The sequence below is a fragment of the Coregonus lavaretus genome, assembly GCF_964263955.1.
Source record: "Coregonus lavaretus genome assembly, chromosome: 12".
NCBI classification, from domain to species: Eukaryota; Metazoa; Chordata; class Actinopteri; order Salmoniformes; family Salmonidae; genus Coregonus; species Coregonus lavaretus.
The window spans coordinates 50,205,945-50,227,020 of NC_139999.1; the positions used below are offsets into that span (position 1 = coordinate 50,205,945).

The window sequence follows — 21,076 nt, forward strand, 5'->3', positions numbered from 1 at the left end:
CACGTAGGTGTTCCTCTTGTCCAGGTGGGAAAGGGCAGTGTGGAGTGCAATAGAGATTGCATCATCTGTGGATCTGTTGGGGCGGTATGCAAATTGGAGTGGGTCTAGGGTTTCTGGGATAATGCTGTTGATGTGAGCCATGACCAGCCTTTCAAAGCACTTCATGGCTACAGACGTCAGTGCTACGGGTCGGTAGTCATTTAGGCAGGTTATCTTAGAGTCCTTGGGCACGGGGACTATGGTGGTCTGCTTGAAACATGTTGGTATTACAGACTCAGTCAGGGACATGTTGAAAATGTCAGTGAAGACACTTGCCAGTTGGTCAGCACATGCTCGGAGTACACGTCCTGGTAATCCGTCTGGCCCTGCGGCCTTGTGAATGTTGACCTGCTTAAAAGTCTTACTCACATCGGCTACGGAGAGCGTGATCACATAGTCATCCGGAACACCTACCTACCTACCTACCTACAGTGGGGAGAAAGTATTTGATACACTGCCGATTTTGCAGGTTTTCCTACTTACAAAGCATGTAGAGGTCTGTAATTTTTATCATAGGTACACTTCAACTGTGAGAGAATCCAGAAAATCACATTGTATGATTTTTAAGTAATTAATTTGCATTTTATTGCATGACATAAGTATTTGATACATCAGAAAAGCAGAACTTAATATTTGGTACAGAAACCTTTGTTTGCAATTACAGAGATCATACGTTTCCTGTAGGTCTTGACCAGGTTTGCACACACTTCAGCAGAGATTTTGTCCCACTCCTCCATACAGATCCTTCAGGTTTCGGGGCTGTCGCTGTGCAATACAGACTTTCAGCTCCCTCCAAAGATTTTCTATTGGGTTCAGGTCTGGAGACTGGCTAGGCCACTCCAGGACCTTGAGAAGCTTCTTACGGAGCCACTCCTTAGTTGCCCTGGCTGTGTGTTTCGGGTCGTTGTCATGCTGGAAGACCCAGCCACGACCCATCTTCAATGCTCTTACTGAGGGAAGGAGGTTGTTGGCCAAGATCTCGCGATACATGGCCCCATCCATCCTCCCCTCAATACGGTGCAGTCGTCCTGTCCCCTTTGCAGAAAAGCATCCCCAAAGAATGATGTTTCCACCTCCATGCTTCACAGTTGGGATGGTGTTCTTGGGGTTGTACTCATCCTTCTTCTTCCTCCAAACACGGCGAGTGGAGTTTAGACCAAAAAGCTCAATTTTTGTCTCATCAGACCACATTACCTTCTCCCATTCCTCCTCTGGATCATCCAGATGGTCATTGGCAAACTTCAGACGGGCCTGGACATGCGCTGGCTTGAGCAGGGGGACCTTGCATGCACTGCAGGATTTTAATCCATGACGGCGTAGTGTGTTACTAATGGTTTTCTTTGAGACTGTGGTCCCAGCTCTCTTCAGGTCATTGACCAGGTCCTGCCGTGTAGTTCTGGGCTGATCCCTCACCTTCCTCATGATCATTGATGCCCCACGAGGTGAGATCTTGCATGGAGCCCCAGACCGAGGGTGATTGACCGTCATCTTGAACTTCTTCCATTTTTTAATAATTGCACCAACAGTTGTTGCCTTCTCACCAAGATGCTTGCCTATTGTCCTGTAGCCCATCCCAGCCTTGTGCAGGTCTACAATTTTATCCCTGATGTCCTTACACAGCTCTCTGGTCTTGGCCATTGTGGAAAGGTTGGAGTCTGTTTGATTGAGTGTGTGGACAGGTGTCTTTTATACAGGTAACAAGTTCAAACAGGTGCAGTTAATACAGGTAATGAGTGGAGAACAGGAGGGCTTCTTAAAGAAAAACTAACAGGTCTGTGAGAGCCAGAATTCTTACTCATTGGTAGGTGATCAAATACTTATGTCATGCAATAAAATGCAAATTGATTACTTAAAAATCATACAATGTGATTTTCTGGATTTTTGTTTTAGATTCCGTCTCTCACAGTTGAAGTGTACCTATGATAAAAAATTACAGACCTCTACATGCTTTGTAAGTAGGAAAACCGGCAGTGTATCAAATACTTGTTCTCCCCACTCTATCTATCTATATCTATATCTATATCTCTCTCTCTCTCTCTCTCTCTCTCTCTCTCTCTCTCTCTCTCTCTCTCTCTCTCTCCGTGTCCCCCTCCCCTTCCCTTTTTTCTGCAGAATCGGTGGACACTTATCTGAAGGGAATGGTGTTTTTCTCCTAAGAGTTTTAAACTCATCTAATCTCTCTCACCCCCTCCACTCTCAACCCCCCCCCCTTCTCTCTCACTCTCAACCCCCCCCCCCCTCCTCTCTCACTCTCAACCCCCCCCCCCCCCCCCCCCCGCCCCCTTTCTCCTACACCCTCCCTCCATATAGAGTCGGTGGACACTAAGCTGATGAACTTCAGTAACCTGCTGATGATGTACCAGGAGCAGGGGGGCAGCCCGGACTCCGACGACGACGGCTCCAAGCTCTCCATGCTGCCCCACCTGGCCGACCTGGTCAGCTACAGCATCCAGAAGGTCATCGGCTTCGCCAAGATGATCCCCGGCTTCAGGTGGGTGGAGGGCTGAGTGGGGTGAGGGAGTTGGGGTGGGTGGGTTAGGTAGGGGATGAGGGGATAGCAAGGGGGGTAAATGTATGTATGTGTGTGTGGGGGGGTGTACTGTACATTGTGTGCTAGTTGTTTTTTTGAGAGAGAGATTGTGTGTGTGCGCGCGTGCGTTCGTTTGTGTGTGTGATCCTACAATGTGCACAAAAAAATTAAAAATATTGTGTGTGATACTCCAATATGAGTATAGGCAGTTGCCCTGAAAATTGATTGAACTCTACGTGGCATGAATGTAAACAAAGCCTTATTTGTGTGTTTACTCGTTTAAGGGTCTGAGTGTTCCTACAAACAAGGACAAGTGTGCCTTTAGTTATCTTTTGTTATCAGCAGCTGATATCTGTCCTACACGTGGCGCGAGTGGCTGTCGTCACAGTAAACATTAGCATGTGTGGTCGTCACTGTGTACGTTCTGTCTTCATCCCCCCCGGGTGGCAGAGGAAAGTGTGGTCGAGGACACAGTAACAGGCTTTGTTAGTAATGATCACGTAAGCTGTCTTCTGACCCAAGAAGCGCTTTGAGCTTAAAGGCTTGTCAGTGCTCTACAATTAATGTAATATAGCCATTGCTTCTCAGAGACTATACAACTGAATCTAAGGTTGTATTGCTCAAATGTTTTTTGCTGTCTGTTGAGTCTTTGTTAACAAACATTGTATAGCTTCAATATGTTGAAAACTAGTTATTGCATCCATAGCTCCATTTATGCATTTGAGAGTGGTTCTTTGTCCAGCCCCATCCCTCAGCTTTAAAGCAAGCCAAGTGGCAGAGACAGGCTGTCGAAATTACAGCTTGTGCCTTTAACGTCACTCTGAAGATGTGATTGGTTGATTAGGTCGAAGGTCATATTGCGTCAGTAAAGAACTAGGGGTCTTCAGTACGTTTACCCTGAAATAGTACAAAGAATACAAAACAAATCCTCAAAAGAAATAAATGTTTCGATTAAATTCTATACAACTTAATTTAACCCCTCAGGGGCTATAATGCCTGATTGCAGCGCATTAGCCATGACGGATATACGAGTTCCTGCGGAAACTCTTAACTTCTGCCGTGACAGATATGACATGTCGGGTTGTTGTTTTTTCACCCGGCAACGCAAGGCCTGTTGTCGTACAGTGTTTGCTCCTTTCAGTGCATGTCGAGTTTGCCAACAGAGGCCATCGCTCAGTGTCATGGAAAGGTAATGGGGCCTGCACTGGTGCATGTGTGAGATACAGCGCCTTACAACCCTAGACAATTATTGATCTTGATTGCACAACACAACTGCTCAAACTAATGGGTATACATGGTAACTCAATGACATGGTTGCAAAACCGCCTACATGAACTTCCTTATATCGCCACTTGTGTGTGGAGTTTATGAAGGTGTTATGAATAGCCAATAACTATCTTGTGCCCCATCTACCTAAAGTGTTACCAGATCCTTCCACTTAAAAACTCTGACATTGATTTACCCACTATAGCTAGATCTAGATACCCCAGCCTTTTTTTAACTTAACCCGTCTGACCGTTAGCCCACTGTGCGACTGAAACAACAGATTTTTGACCAATCAGATAGCGTGGTCTGGAACCAACTATCTCCTAAATCTCAGTCTACAACCCCATCCTTTTAACCCCTGTCTGACCTAAAAGAGGACCGTAAGCCGACTGATTATGGCCACTTCTTTTAACAGATGCCATCTTCCTGATTCACATTCGTTAACTACCAAACGGAAGAAAAACGACTTAAACAGGGAGGGGGACTACCTGAACTTGTCTAATGAGAAATGCTTGTTTCTGTTTTTCCCTGTACAATCTTTTTTTCTGCGGTGTGCACTAATGAATACAACCCTGGTTGTAATCAGGGAGCTGACGGCTGAGGACCAGATTGCCCTGCTCAAGTCGAGTGCCATCGAGGTGATAATGCTGCGCTCCAACCAATCCTTCAACCTGGAGGACATGTCCTGGAGCTGCGGAGGGCCCGACTTCAAGTACTGCGTCAACGACGTCACTAAAGGTACGAGACTGAGGCAGGCTAGCACACACACACGTATGTTTGCGGACGGAACACACACCTTGAGATCGATATGCAGTCAAAACCATTGTACTGTGTCAACGATGGCACTAACAAACACACAAACACCAGTCATTTCGCTTAGAGGACATGTTCTGAAACTGTGGGGGACCCCACTTTACAAAAGGCGAGGCAGTGTAACACACGGACAAACTCACACACACTCATTTGACAACCATTGCTGTCACTAAAGGTGAGCGAGAAAGGGTAACAAAAATGGATGCATGTGTGCAGGCACAAAACACACCAATGCACATTCTCCAATACACTCTCCAGTACATGTCCCGGGGCCTTCCTATCATGACTGTGTCAGTTCCGTCAGGAAAACTGAAATGGAGTGTAACACACTTTGGCACGTGTACCTACACACACACCATACACCCATCCGCAAACCCTCAAGGCATGGTATTCATTTGCCTTTCAAACAAGCCCCTGGTATTTTTACAGATCAACTGAAGAATGTCACTCCCGACCCTCTCACAAAGCATCTGGTGTCTCACAGAACTAAGTTGGTTTTGTTCTAGAAGACAAACCAGGGCGTCTCTGTGACTTACCAGTCAATTGGAGTTTGAGTCGGGCTCGACAGCAAACTACTAGCCAGACTTTTCCTGAAAACAAGCGTTGTACCCATTTTATCTTCACTCAGAATGACGCTGTTGTTGTTGTAGTTTCCGTCTACAACGCTACGACATGTATGATATACAGTTAATACATTTCTTATCTCATGAAACCACACAAATCCTTAGTGTTAGTGAAACCATATGAAAAAAGTATGAAATAAGATGAGTAATTGGAAATTAACCTGTAAATCTTTGAAAATGGCATTGGAACGAGTGTTAGGGAAACCATAATCAACAGTGATTTGTTATCTGGGCCCTTGTAATCTAGGAGCGCTAAACTAGTGTCACGCCCTGGCTCTGGGGACACTGTTATGTTGAGCCAGGGTGTGTAGATCTATGTTCTCTATTTCTATGTTGGCCTGAGTGACTCCCAATCAGAGGCAACGAGTGTCAGCTGTTTGCTGGTTGTCTCTGATTGGGAGCCATATTTAAACTGTCGGTTTTTCCTTTGTTTTTTGTGGGTTCTTGTTTCAAGTTGGTTGTGTTTGACCGTGTACTGTCATGTTACCGTCTTTGTTGTTTTGATCGCGTTTCGCTCAATAAAGAGTATGTTTGCCTGCAACGCTGCGCCTTGGTCCTCATCTGTTCCCGACGATCGTGACAGAAGAACCCACCAAGACAGGACCAAGCAGCGTGAAGAGGAGAGAGGAAGGACTTGGGATCAGTGGAGTAGGAGTCTCGACTGGGCCAAGCCAAGTGAAGAGCAGAGAGGTTGGACTATGGAGCAGTGGATTAAGAGTCTCGACTGGGCCAAGCCAAGTGAAGAGCAGAGAGGTTGGACTTTGGAGCAGTGGGGTGAGAGTCTGGCGAGAACTAGGGAGGCCTGGTCCACGGGGAGGAGAGACCCCCAGAATTTTTTTTGGGGGGGGCTCACGTCGTGGACGACGGGGCAGCAGGAGGCCGCGATGGAGCGGTCCAGCGGGTGCGCAGAGGAGGCCGCCAGGTTAAGGGGGCCACTGGTCACAGAGGAGAGGGAAAGTGTGGAGGCACGGCGAGAGGTACTGGGGTGTGTTACCAGTCCGGTCGGGCCCGTTCCTGATCTCTGCGTAGGGCCAGTGGTGTGTGTCCCCAGTGCGGTCCGGTCTGTTCCTGTTCCTCGCATCGAGCCTGTGGTGCGCGTCGCCAGCCCGGTCCGGCCTGTTCCTGTTCTCCGCATTGAGCCTGTGGTACGCTTCGTCAGCCCAGTCCGGCCCATTCCTGCTCCCCGCACCAAGTCTGTGGTGCGTCTCGTCAGCCCGGCTCGGCCCGTTCCTGCTCCCCGCACCAAGTCAGTGGTGCGCTTCGTCAGCCCGGCTCGGCCCATTCCTGCTCCCCGCACCAAGTCTGTGGTGCGTTTCGTCAGCCCGGCTCGGCCCATTCCTGCTCCCCGCACCAAGTCTGTGGTGCGTTTCGTCAGCCCTGTCCGGCCCGTTCCTGCTCTCCGCACCAAGTCTGTGGTGCGCGTCGCCAGCCCAGTCCGGCCCATTCCTGCTCCCCGCACCAAGTCTGTGGTGCGTTTCGTCAGCCCTGTCCGGCCCGCTCCTGCTCTCCACACCAAGCCAGTGGTGTGCGTCGTCAGTCCAGCACGGCCCGTGCCTGTTCCCCGCACCAAGCCAGGGGTGCGTATCGTCAGCCCGGTCCGGTCCATTCCTGCTCCACGCACCAAGCCAGGGGTGCGTATCGTCAGCCCGGTCCGGCTAGTTGCTACTCCACGCACCAAGCCAGGGGTGCGCATCGTCAGCCCGGTCCGGTCCATTCCTGCTCCACGCACCAAGCCAGGGGTGTGTATCGTCAGCCCGGTCCGGCCAGTTGCTACTCCACGCACCAAGCCAGGGGTGCGTGTCGTCAGTCCGGCTCCGGCCAGCGGGGCCAGACCGGACCAGGGATACTTTGGGGGGTTGGAGAGGGAGTGGGGATCGGGCCCAGAGCCGGATCCGCCGCCAAGGCGGAGTGCCCACCCGATCCCTCCCCTGTGGTATTTAGTTGGCGCGGTCGGAGTCCGCGCCTTTAGGGGGGGGTACTGTCACGCCCTGGCTCTGGGGACACTGTTATGTTGAGCCAGGGTGTGTAGATCTATGTTCTCTATTTCTATGTTGGCCTGAGTGACTCCCAATCAGAGGCAACGAGTGTCAGCTGTTTGCTGGTTGTCTCTGATTGGGAGCCATATTTAAACTGTCGGTTTTTCCTTTGTTTTTTGTGGGTTCTTGTTTCAAGTTGGTTGTGTTTGACCGTGTACTGTCACGTTACCGTCTTTGTTGTTTTGATCGCGTTTCGCTCAATAAAGAGTATGTTTGCCTGCAACGCTGCGCCTTGGTCCTCATCTGTTCCCGACGATCGTGACAACTAGGATCAGTTTGGCCTTTTAAATCATAATGAATAAGAGATATATACATTTATAAAGATATAAATAATGAATACATACAATGAACAAAAATATAAACGCAACATGCAACAATTTCAAAGATTTTACTAAGTTACAGTTCATATAAGGAAATCAGTCAATTGAAAAAAAATCATTAGGCCCTAGTATATGGATTTCACATGACTGGGAATACAGATATGCATCTGTTGGTCGCAGATACCTTAAAAAATAAGGTTGGGGTGTGGATCAGAAAACCAGTCAGTATCTGGTGTGACCACCATTTGCCTCCTTCGTTTAGAGTTGATCAGGCTGTTGATTGTGGCCTGTGGAATGTTGTCCCACTGGCTGTGCAAGTTGCTGGATATTGACGAGAACTGGAACACATTGTCGATCCAGAGCATCCCAAACATGCTCAATGGGTGACGTGTCTGGTGAGTATGCAGGCCATGGAAGAACTGGGACATTTTCAGCTTCCAGAAATTGTGTACAGATCCTTGCGTCATGGGGCCGTGCAGTATCATGCTGAAACATGAGGTGATGGCAGCGGATGAATGGCACAACAATGGGCCTCAGGATCTCGTCACGGTATCTCTGTGCATTCAAACTGCCATCGATAAAATGCATTTGTGTTGGTTGTCCGTAGCTTATGCCTGCCCATACCATAACCCCACCGCCACCATGGGGCACTCTGTTCACAGCGTTGACTTTAGCAAACCGCTCGCCTCAATGACGTCATACACACGGTCTGCCATATGCCCAGTACAGTTGAAACCGGAATTAATCCGTGAATAGCACACTTCTCCAGTGTGCACACTTCTTCTTTGGTTACGCAAGCCCACAGTATCATCAGCTGTCCGGGTGGCTGGTCTCAGACAATTCTGCAGGTGAAGAAGCCGGATGTGGAGGTCCTAGGCTGGCATGGTTACATGTGGTCTGCGGTTGTGAGGCCGGTTGGACGTACTGCCAAATTCTCTAAAACGACATTGGATGCAGCTTATGATAGAGAAATGAACATTCTGGCAACAGCTCTGGTGGACATTCCTGCAGTCAGCATGCCAATTGCAAGCTCCCTCAAAACTTGAGATATCTGTGGCATTGTGCTGTGTTAGAAAACGGCACATTTTAGAGTGACCATTTATTGTCCACAGCACAAGGTGCACCTGTGTAATGATCATGCTGTTTAATCAGCTTCTTGATATGCCATACCTGTCAGGTGGATGGAATATTTTGGCAAATGAGAAATGCTCACTAGCAGGGATGTAAAAAGAAATGTGTGCACAAAAATTTAGAGACATTTTAAATATTTTATTTCAGCTCATGAAACATGGGACCAACACTTTACATGTTGCGTTTATATTTTTGTTCAGTGTAGATATACTGTATAATATAGCACATACATTATATCATATAAATCAATTTCTTATCTTGCAAAGCCACACAAATCCTTAGTGTTAGGCAAACAATATATTGAGAGATATATAGTGATTGTTATCTGATCTGATTGACGGTGTATGTTGTCTCCTGCAGCGGGCCACACTCTGGAGCTGCTTGAGCCCCTGGTCAAATTCCAGGTGGGCCTGAAAAAACTCAACCTCCACGAGGAGGAACACGTGCTGCTCATGGCCATCTGCCTCCTCTCCCCAGGTACACACTAACACTGGGTGTGTGTGTGGGGGGGGGGGGGAGTGTGTGTCTGTCATTAATTGTTTATGCGAGTCTCCTTGTTTTTGTGAGGATCAGTTAGCTTGTGGGGGGGACTGTTGAAATGTGCATTTGTGTGAGTGTGTTTTTGTGTGTCTTTGTGCTGAAGTTCACACACTCAAGTCTCAGTGTCTGCTTACACTCGTGTGTGTGTGTGTGTATATCTTGTACATTTTTGTCAGTAAGTGCATATACAGTGCATTTGGAAAGTATTCAGACCCCTTTACTTTTCCCACATTTTGTTACGTTACAGCCTTACTCTAAAATTGATTAAATAATTTGTTTCCCTCATCAATCTACACACAATACCCCATAATGACAAAGCGAAAACAGGTTTTTAGAAATGTTTGCACATTTCATACAAATAAAAAACAGAAATACCTTATTTACATAAGTATTCAGACCCTTTGCTATGAGACTCGAAATTGAGCTCAGGTGCATCCTTGTGTACATTGATCATCCTTGAGAGGATTCTACAACTTGATTGGAGTTCACCTGTGGTAAATTCAATTGATTGGACATGATTTGGAAAGGCACAGGATCGATATAACGTCCCACAGTTGAAAGTGAATGTCAGAGCAAAAACCAAGCCATGAGGTCGAAGGAATTGTCCGTAGAGCTCAGAGACAGGATTGTGTCGAGGCACAGATCTGGGGAAGGGCACCAAAACATTTATGCAGCATTGACAGTCCCCAAGAGCACAGTGGCCTCCATCATTCTTAAATGGAAGAAGTTTAGAACCACCAAGACACTTCCTAGAGCTGACCGCCCGGCCAAACTGAGCAATCGGGGGAGAAGGGCCTTGGTCAGGGAGGTGACCATTAACCCGATGGTCACTCTGACAGAGCTCTAGAGTTTCTCTGTGGAGATGGGAGAACCTTCCAGATGGACAAACATCTCTGCAGCACTCCACCAATCAGGCCTTTATGGTAGAGTGGCCAGACAGAAGCCACTCCTCAGTAAAAGGCACATGACAGCCAACTTGGAGTTTGCCAAAAGGCACCAAAAGGACTCTCGGACCATGAGAAACAAGATTCTCTAGTTTGATGAAACCAAGATTGAACTCTTTGGTCTGAATGCCAAGTGTCACGTCTGGAAGAAACCTGGCACCATCCCTATGTTGAAGCATAATGGTGGCAGCATCATGATTTGAGGAGGTTTTTGGGGAGAAACTCCCCAAATACAGGTGTGCCAAGCTTGTAGCGTCATACCCAAGAATACTCAAGGCTGTAATCGCTGCCAAAGGTGCTTCAACAAAGTACTGAGTAAAGGGTCTGAATACTTATGTAAATGTTTTTTTTTTTTTTACATTTGCAAAAATGTCTAAACCTGTTTTTGCTTTGTCATTATTGGGTATTATGTGTAGATTGATGAGGTAAAAAACTATTTAAACAATTTTAGAATAAGGCTCTAAGGTAACAAAATGTGGAAAAAGTAAAGGGGTCTGAAAACTTTCCGAATGCGCTGTACATGCATGCTTTGCATGCCTGTGTTTGTACATTACATACTATTAGTTGATTTCTTACCTCATGAATTCCTCGGTGTCTGATAATGTGTGTGTGTATATACACTGAGTATACCAAAGATTAGGAACACCTTACTAAAATTGAGTTGCACTCCCTTTTGCCCTCAGAACAGCCTCAATTCGTCGGGGCATGGACTCTACAAGGTGTCGAAAGCGTTCCACTGGAATACTGGCCCATGTTGACTCCAATGCTTCCCACATTTGTGTCAAGTTGGCTGGATGTCTTTTGGGTGGTGGACCATTCTTGATACACACAGGAAACTGTTGAGCGTGAAAAACCCAGCAGCGTTGCAGTTCTTGACACAAACCGGTGCGCCTGGCACATACTACCATACCCCATTCAAAGGCACTTAAATCTTTTGTCTTGCCCAAATCTTTTGTCTTGCCTCTGAATGGCACACATACACAATCAATGGCTCAATTGTCTCAAGGCTTAAAAATCCTTCTTAAACCTGTCGCCTCCCCTTCATTTACACTGATTTAAGTGGATTTAACAAGTGACATCAATAAGAGATCATAGCTTTCACCTGGATTCACCTGTCTATGTCATGGAAATGTTTTGTATACTCAGTGTAGATTTCCTGTACAACACATGCAAGCGTGTTGTACATTACATAATATTAGCAAAATTGATTTATTTTCTCATGAAACCACACATATACTTTGTTTTAGGCTGAGGTTAGGCTAATATAAGCTTTTGTTCATGGCTGTGGGGAGGTGTGCCCCTTTTCATACAATAAGGTCATTTCTGGACATTATTTCTGTCCATTTTGCAGACCCCTTTTGGCTCAAGAGCACCTCTCTGAGACAACAGTTCTGTATAGCCTCTTTAAAGTCTTACCAGCCATGTCTTCCCCTCCCTTCGTACTGTCTGGTATGGTGCTGGAGATAATGAATATGAAGAAGCCCTTTAAAGTCTTACCGTCCGTGTCTCCCTGCCCCTCTCTCTCCTTTCTCTCCCCTCCAGACCGCCCCGGCGTGCAGGATCACGGGCGCATCGAGGCCCTACAGGACCGTTTGTCGGAGACGCTGCAGGCCTACATCCAGCTGCACCACCCGGGCGGCCACCTGGTGTATGCCAAAATGATCCAGAAGCTGGCGGACCTGCGCAGCCTGAACGAGGAGCACTCCAAGCAGTACCGCTCGCTGTCCTTCCAGCCCGAGCACAGCATGCAGCTGACCCCGCTGGTGCTGGAGGTGTTCGGCAGCGAGGTCTCCTAAATTAACACTTTTTGGTGACCTTTGATGGAGGTGGAGAGGTGGACGCAAGGTCATAGGAGAGGTGGGAGGAGAGTATGAGGTGGGAGCTATAGGAATGTGGTTAGATGGACTGTGGATGGTGTGAGTGTAAGTGTGTGAGTGAGGGAGGGAGGGAGAAGGTGCGCGTGTGTGTTATGGGGAGGGGGAGGGGGAGGGGGAGGGGGGGGTATAGAAGTGTGTGTTAGAAAGTCCCCTGCCGAGTGTGCATGTGCATGTGTGCGTGAGGAGCTTTGGTAGGTCGGTAGGTCAGGCCTGGGACTGGGTACCTGAGGAGCTGTTGACTGGAACATGCAAAGCGATGGGGAGCGAATGATACAAACAAGGGAATTTTCTTCAGAACCATACGTACATGGAACTTCTGCCTATATTTGACATGTACGCTTACCTTGGCATTTAACAGACAGTATATTGACAAACAGTATTGCATCTTGTGTGCCGGTATATACAGTACACTGTGTGCTTTTTGTGTGTGTGTCATGCATCACACATACACATGATCACACACACACATAAGCACACTCACATACAGTTAGCCAATATGTTGGAGCTACCTCTGGTTTTCCTCTTTTTCAGTTTTTGTATTCACAAATATCTTTGTATTCACAAATACACACAGCATAGAACCTTGAAAATGCATGATAACATTTGAGTCGTGGATTGCTATTAGATACCAGAGTGTCACTGGAGCGAAAACAGTGCCTGCAAAGTATTTCCACCTCTTTCTGTCACCCTTTCTCCAGTTATTCTGCTCAATCGCTTCACTCAAGGGCAAGTGTTTGAGTGTACGTATATGCCGCAAAACACACGTCCTTCACCTCTGCCAAAGGTATTGTCAATGCTCTCTAAGCTTCCAGGCTTCTCCTAGTGTAGCCACATGACGCCTTTTATGTGCACACTCACCATTTGTGCTAGCTATCGCTAACTAGCCTCTAGGAATTGATGAAGGAAATGTGTATACTCTAAATAGATTTATACAGCCTACAGAATATTATCTGTAACCTGGAAATAGTTTGGTTGTGGAGTAGTGTGCGGGGCTGTGGCTGTTAAGGCACTAAAACAAGCTGTCAATCAAACCAAGCCAGATTTCTGGTTGGTTAGTTTCTTAATTTTGGGGGGGGGGGGGGGATTATGATGGCTGTAAATAGACGTAGCTACAACTTCTATGTATCCCGAACACTACTACCTGTACTCAAGCGTATCATTTAATATATGTCTATGTTCAAGTTCTATCACCGTTTTTAAAGGGTTATCTGGACAGGATCTTAAAACAATTCCATGAATTGTTCCTTTTTTCCCTCAAATGTACAGTTTTTAGTAGGTGGAGTGTTTCAAAGCTGCTTCTTCACAGATATCACCCCTTTCGTTTCCAACTAGGAAGTGGAATTATTTGAAAAGAATGTCTAGAGGACTCAGATGGACTGTTTTGTTTTTTGACATGTCCGAGTCCTCCGGTTTGATGTTGTATGCTGCGCAGCCCTCCAGTGGCTGCATCCTGTAAATACTACGTATCGATACAAAGACCGCAGCTGTACATAGGGCTACATAGATATTACTACTACTAATGCTTAGTAAGGAAATTGTTGGATTATATATGCAAACAAACATGATATTGATGACCATGTTTTACGACTTATTCTCACTTTCTCTCTCTGAAACACTATGCTTTCGCAACTTTATATATATATATATATATACATACACTACCGTTCAAAAGTTTGGGGTCACTTAGAAATGTCCTTGTTTTCGAAAGAAAATAATTTTTTTGTCCATTAAAATAACATCAAATTGATCAGAAATACACTGTATATTGTTAATGTTGTAAATGGCTATTGTAGAAGGAAACGGCTGATTTTTAATGGAATATCTACATAGGCGTACAGAGGCCCATTATCAGCAACCATCAGTCCTGTGTTCCAATGGCACATTGTGTTTGCTAATCAAAATTTATCATTTTAAAAGGCTAATTGATCATTAAAAAACCTTTTTGCAATTATGTTAGCACAGCTGAAAACTGTTGTGCTGATTAAAGAAGTAATAAAACTGGCCTTATTGAGACTAGTTGAGTATCTGGAGCATCAGCAATTGTGGGTTCGATTACAGGTTAAAAATGGCCAGAAACAAATAACTTTAGTCTGAAACTTGTCAGTCTATTCTTGTTCTGAGAAATGAAGGCTATTCCATGCGAGAAATTGCCAAGAAACTGAAGATCTCGTACAACGCTGTGTACTACTCCCTTCACAGAACAGCACAAACTGGCTCTAACCAGAATAGAAAGAGGAGTGGGAGGCCCCGGTGCACAACTGAGCAAGAGGACAAATACATTAGAGTGTCTAGTTTGAGAAACAGACGCCTCACAGGTCCTCAACTGGCAGCTTCATTAAATAGTACCCGCAAAACACCAGTCTCAACGTCAACAGTGAAGAGGCGACTCCGGGATGCTGACCTTCTAGGCAGAGTTGCAAAGAAAAAGCCATATTTCAGACTGGCCAATAAAAAGAAAAGATTAAGATGGGCAAAAGAACACAGACACTGGACAGAGGAAGATTGGAAAAAAGTGTTATGGACAGACAAATCGAAGTTTGAGGTGTTTGGATCACAAAGAAGAACATTTGTGAGATGCAGACCAAATGAAAAGATGCTGGAGGAGTGCTTGATGCCATCTGTCAAGCATGGTGGAGGCAATGTGAGGGTCTGGGGGTGCTTTGGTGGTAGTAAAGTGGGAGATTTGTACAGGGTAAAAGGGATCTTGAAGAAGGAAGGCTATCACTCCATTTTGCAACGCAATGCCATACCCTGTGGACGGCGCTTGATTGGAGCCAATTTCCTCCAGCAACAGGACAATGACCCAAAGCACAGCTCCAAACTATGCAAGAACTATTTAGGGAAGAAGCAGTCAGCTGGTATTCTGTCTATAATGGAGTGGCCAGCACAGTCACCGGATCTCAACCCTATTGAGCTGTTGAGGGAGCAGCTAGACCGTATGGTACGTAAGAAGTGCCCATCAAGCCAATCCAACTTGTGGGAGGCGCTTGAGGAAGCATGGGGTGAAATCTCTTCAGATTACCTCAACAAATTGACAACTAGAATGCCAAAGGTCTGCAAGGCTGTAATTGCTGCAAATGGAGGATTATTTGACGAAAGCAAAGTTTGAAGGACACAATTATTATTTCAATTAAAAATCATTATTTCTAACCTTGTCGATGACTACATTTCCTATTCATTTTGCTATATTTCCTATTCAAACTCATTTCATGTATGTTTTCATGGAAAACATGGACATTTCTAAGTGACCCCAAACTTTTGAACAGTAGTGTATATGGATTCATCTATATATGTTTGGGTGTGAGTGAGTGATTGGCAATGCGCTAGCTGCCTAATTTCAGAATCGGATTGATTGATTGACGCATTGGCTAAGGTTGTGTGGTTGGCGCCTTTCCTTTGGTTTGTCATTTGGGAGAAAGAAGATGTTCTACAAGCTGAATTTACAGTGCTGCTCTCTAATATAAGCCATATAGAAGGAGAGAAAAACAAGAAAAGCCAATTTAAAGAAATGTAGCTCGTATTTATTAGTAGCTATTGATTTCATGGGGCTTTAGATACACAATTGATATATCTAGTATGTTTATTTCTATGGCTCAGATATGCTATTGTACTTGTATAAAGTAGAACCAACTCATATGCTTTCGATCTCTTCATTCCCCTGTCCATTCAAGAACCTTGTGTAAGGTCACCCAAGGGTGTGCAACACGTTGGCTGTGTGGGTTAGGTGAGTTCACCCATACAATGTAAAGCACTTCAATCCAATCCATTATTATTAACTATGTAGGCTACTCTACAGAGACCTTAAAAGCAGGGGCGTCATGGATCAAATAGTTTTTAGGGAGCACCTGTTGACCACATTTAATGTCCTATCACCTGTTCCAGTGTTCAGAATGACCTACATGTATATCATATTGTAAAGCAAGTGAATGGACACTGAGGATCGCTTTCCCTGGACACGGTTTATTAAATCTAGTTGGAAAATAGAGAATGTCCATTCATTTTTAGTCCAGGACTAGGTTTAGCCTAATCTGTGTGCCAGAAAATGGCCGAAGAGGCTATAATGAGTTCTTGGTGTAGGGTGAAGTTACCCTTAGACGCTGATCTTGGGTCATTTCCCCCACTAATGGTTAAGGTTAGGAAGGGGGAAGCTGATCCTAGATCTGTACCTAGGGATTACTTCTCCCCGGAGTCTATAGTATCTCCTTCTGTTTTAATGGGCATGACACATTGACTTCCTGGAATGTTTCAATTATGTCAGCCTATAGCTTTGGCCTCGAAGCTATGACACTGACATCATCTGGGGAAATTCTCAAAAAGAGGGGAAATTGATTTCATGAGTCGAGGTAGACGGCGCACTCTTGTACATCCTGTCCTTCAGTTCATGTACGCGAGTGTCACTTCTGCTTCAACTAGTCTCGTGATTGGCCAAACAGAAACTACTGTGGCACTTAGTTATGACATCATCGCTATAGGCTACAGAGAGGGCTATTTTGTGGTCTTCTTGCAGGAAGTGGGGGAGAACAAAGGGCTCTGTCTTCCTACTGTTGAAGGAACGTTATCAGAACATTGTGTTCTTAGCGTACAGTAAACCTTGCTTTAAAACATTAGACGTCAGATAGTGGACCACAGCCTACTCCATCACTCTCCCCCTTATTGACAGTTATTCATTATATTATTTGTCCCCTCCCAGCCCCCATAGCAAATGTTCCGTTGACTGACTGCAGAAAAAATGACTTTTTAATTGATTTTTTATCGATTAAGCTATATGTCGTATAAAGTGATATTGTTCTACAAATCACACTAAATACCTAGTGTGAGAGATTCACTTACATAGGCACCTGATGATTCGTGGAATTGTTTTAGTTCATACGATTGATTGACAAGTTCCTCTCTCTCCTGGGATATGTGTTTTATTAAGGTGATGATAGGCTACATGATTCCTTTTACTCAGTACCACTCATGTTCATGTCAGTTTGGTGAAGGTTATGGTGTGTTGCAAGGTAACGGTTGTAAGATGCCTTGTGCATTTTGGGCGGTTTTGGTTTTTGATTTCCTTTCCACATGCATATCTCTGTGTGTAGATAAAGACAGTTGATTGTTTTCAGTTGATGAGATATAGGCTTGATTTTCGGTATGTATAAGGCTCGGGTATCATATAAGTGCCACAGGGCGGGATGTAAAGAAGTACAGGGTAAGGAGAGGTCTCTCTCTCGCTTGCGTCTGGTTTGCACAGTTGTAGCTGCTCAATATTCAGTCAAACGTTGGGGATATTCAAAAACGCTTGATGAAGAAAAGGCCTAATCTGGCTTTATGACCTAGATAGAAACTTTAGACTTTTCATCTGGTAAGCTGTTCAATAGCATTAACTATAGTTAGAAGGACAAGCAAACTCTGAAGTTTCTTTCTATAGATTTTTGGTCATCAATACAGGTTAAGCATTTTTCATTTTCATTCATCGACTTAGAATGTCTCATTTTTAGCTCTGACATTTTTATCTAACTCCAAACTGGAACATACAGGTAACTGCCAAAATAAAGGAAACACTTGAGCAAATGAGGGATGCAAAGTATATTGAAAGCAGGTGCTTCCACACAGGTGTGGTTCCTGAGTTAATTAAGCAATTAACATCCCATCGTTAGGGTCATGTATAAAAATGCCCAGTTACCCATTATTTTGGCTACCATGGCTAGAAGAAGAGATCTCAGTGACTTTGAAAGAGGGATCTCAAATTAGCATAGGGGGTTTAAAGGGTGTGTGTGTGTCTCAGTCACCAGATCTCAACCCAATTGAACACTTATGGGAGATTCTGGGGCGGCGCCTGAGACAGCATTTTACACCACAATAAACAAAACACCATAAATAAAATGTATCATAGAAGAATGGTGTCGCATCCCTCCAATAGAGTTCCAGACACATGTAGAATCTATGCCAAGGAGCATTGAAGCTGTTCTGGTAGCTCGTTGTGGCCCAACGCCCTATTAATACACTTTATGTTGGTGTTTCCTTTATTTTGGCAGTTACCTGTAGGAACCATTTATTAAATGTAAATTAATTAAATGAAATTCAACTAGACATTTTGAGTTTAATACAGTATGTATTTTCTTGTTTTGTGTATTTTTCTATATCAAAGAGAGGGTGAATGGCTACAATACAGCCCATGGGACACCAGCATCAGCTAGCTTAACAGTCTCATTTTGGGAGTTTTTAAGTGTGTTCTTGTATAAAGGTTGTACAAAGCAATTACAATTACAAATCCAGTTTGGAAAATGATTTGAAATTCAACTCACACTTTATTTTTTTTATTTTTTTTGAAGAATATTATATGAATCGTTTTGATCGAGTGAGATTGCCTTTCAAAACATTTTTAGAATGTGACAGGGATTGATACACAGTACCGTTGATTTTGACGTGTAGATTTTTTTTTTCTTCAAACATTAAAAGGAGTGTCCACAATGGATGTACACAACAATGATCTACCTCTTATAGCTACAGATTATGCTTTAACATTAAAGCAGTTGCCTCTGTTTTTACTTTTGTAATATGTGTTGGTATTTATTGCTGTCTAATGAAACACTTTGATGATTACCTCAAAGATGTCTCATCAAGCAGACTGGGAGACTATACAGCTAATGAAGTCATTGTTAATTTTTGTTTTTGTAAAGTATTTCTCAACTTAAAAGCATTGCCTTTTTTAAAGTAACGCACAAACACCCACCAGAGGTTGTGTTGTAATTGTGCCTGCATTCTGACCAATGGGATTCCAGGCTGGGTTTGGGTTGGCCGGGGTCGCGTTTCATTCTAATACGTGGTTTCCTCCCTTTTTTTCTTAGTTCACTCGCATATCGCACGTCTGACACAACTGGGTAGCTGTATGTAAGAAATACCTCCACCTGGTTTCCGCCATATTCGGCTTTCATTGAAGGACAGAAGGGAGGGAGCAACATCCTGGAATGAAACGCAGCCAGAGACTTAACTGTGACCTTTGTATAGAGAGGTCGTATCGTTTCGGTCGGAGAGTTGGCGTGCCTGCTCCTCTTGGCACAGTTGCAATGGTCTTTGCCCTCACTAGATGTCTCTCACTCTGTCCCCTTTCCCCAATCCCTTCTCTCTCTCCTTCCCTCCCTCTCTCAGCTCATTTTCTCCACTCTTATGCCCCAACCCAGCTTTTTAGAGTAAACTATTCTATATAGATTTTCAGCTAAGGGCAAAAGTTCTGAGAGGACAACCCTCAGTATCCATTTAATGCTGCTTTTATCAGGAGCATCACAGATCAATGGGAATGTTGTTATTCTTACTACCATTGGCACGGTTGAGTATCACCCAGCAGAAATATGCTAACCAGGACATAGCAGGCCACAGTGTCATGTTGTGTAGTTTTTGTAAAGATGAGTAGTTTAGGTTGGTATGAAGCTAGGACAAGCTGGTTCTAGAAAAGCACCAATGGGGCAAGTTCCTATTTGAACAATGTGGACTTGAGGAAGTTGATGCCCATTTATAAAACGTTGATTAAACCGCTTTAATTGATCAGTGTAATATTAATCACCAGCTACCATAGCCACGGGAAGTAGGGGTGCTGCAGAACCCCATGAAATATTTTTTTTTTTACACACAAAAGTAGTGTACTGGGCCTTTTACTAGTCCCTTATTAGTGGACCAATATAGCCGTCTGTAGCGCGGGAAAAAAAAAAAAATCTGACCCACCCGACATTGCTCAGTTAGTACCAATTGAAGATGTTGAGTAACTGCTTTAATATCTTTGAGTACTGTTTTTGAATACTTTTTGGCAATGCTCCCTACTATCTTTCCAACTAACTGTCTCAATTTTGACCGTTTGTTTTCAAACAGAACTTTAAATAAGAAAATACAAAATGTGTATAGAAAAATCAGGCAGTTTGATAATCAGTCGTCATGCTAGCTATTGGAGGTATGTAGACCTTGCTACACATGACATTGATAGAAGCTAACTCAAAAGTATCTTAAAGTTACCTGCATGCATAAATAATTTCTTTTTCCCAAAGAAAATGGGGAATTGGCTCCCATGTACTCCTCACTCTACACTTTGGAGTACAAGGCAGGGAGTGAAAGGAGTTCAGAATTAGTAGCTATTAGCTATAGGTATTGACAGCCAGCAGACACTGTGGCCCTTCAGGGCCTGAGTTGAGTGCCTATAGGAACCTTTTGATTGGAGTGTTTCGTGAAGCAGGATTAGAAAGTTAGCAAGCAAACTTTTCCAATTATCTTTTTCAAGTATCTTAAAACAATTAAAAACAATGATTGTTTCTCGAGATGGCTTATTTCAAAGATTGGTCAATACTACATAACCTATTAAACTGACGGGGATTCTACTTTAGCTGTCTTTAATGGCAAGAAAATCGAGTTGTTTAAGAATTGTTTCTAAAATGTTCGCTTGTTAAATGAATAATCCTGTTTTTAAGACACTGCACCACGTCACATTCGATGGAAAGCCAGAAACAACAAAAGCACTTACAGTATTGTTTGTAACACAATGCATACATTTGGATGAATATGCTATCCATTACTGCCTGTCAATGCCAGCATTATATGGCTGCAATTATCAAAGTAATTTGTCTAATTTCTTGCAATGTAAGTTCTTTTGTTTTTATTTCTTTTAAGATGTTTTTTTTTTCTATTACAACAGACATTATAAATGGGTGTTTATGTAATGTTATTTTTGTCAGATGTTTTGCAAATCAAATAATAAACAACTGTGCATAGTGTTGTGTGTCTGTTTGATGTTTATTGTATGCATAACATATATGTGATAGGTTTAATATAAATAAATAAAACTATGTTTAGTGGTTCAACAGTTCTTGGACACTGCTGCATGAGTGAATAGTCTAGTCGGTATAACTAACTATAAACTTAACGGGCAGAACTGGTCTTATGGGTGGAGTAACATACTGTACAAGCGGTGCATCCAAGCTTGTGCCACCAAC

General features: G+C 44.2%; 1 protein-coding gene across 3 annotated transcripts in view; it reads left to right on the forward strand.

Moving 5' to 3' along the window:
- The window catches only part of LOC311137964 (vitamin D3 receptor B-like), a 98,603-nt gene extending 77,746 nt beyond the window's left edge, over positions 1–20,857 (forward strand). For 2 of the 3 annotated variants that reach the window (XM_084172599.1, XM_084172598.1), the window contains exons 7-11: positions 2,350–2,530; positions 4,422–4,573; positions 9,119–9,235; positions 11,785–12,029; positions 18,950–20,857. In XM_084172599.1, the coding sequence (XP_084028725.1) occupies positions 2,350–2,530; positions 4,422–4,573; positions 9,119–9,235; positions 11,785–12,029; positions 18,950–18,973 (719 nt within the window). In that variant the 3' untranslated portion in view covers positions 18,974–20,857. Of the gene's footprint in view, positions 1–2,349; positions 2,531–4,421; positions 4,574–9,118; positions 9,236–11,784; positions 12,100–18,949 lie in introns of all 3 variants that reach the window. The other variant, XR_014613999.1, reaches the window with a different exon arrangement.
- Positions 20,858–21,076: the final 219 nt, after the last annotated feature.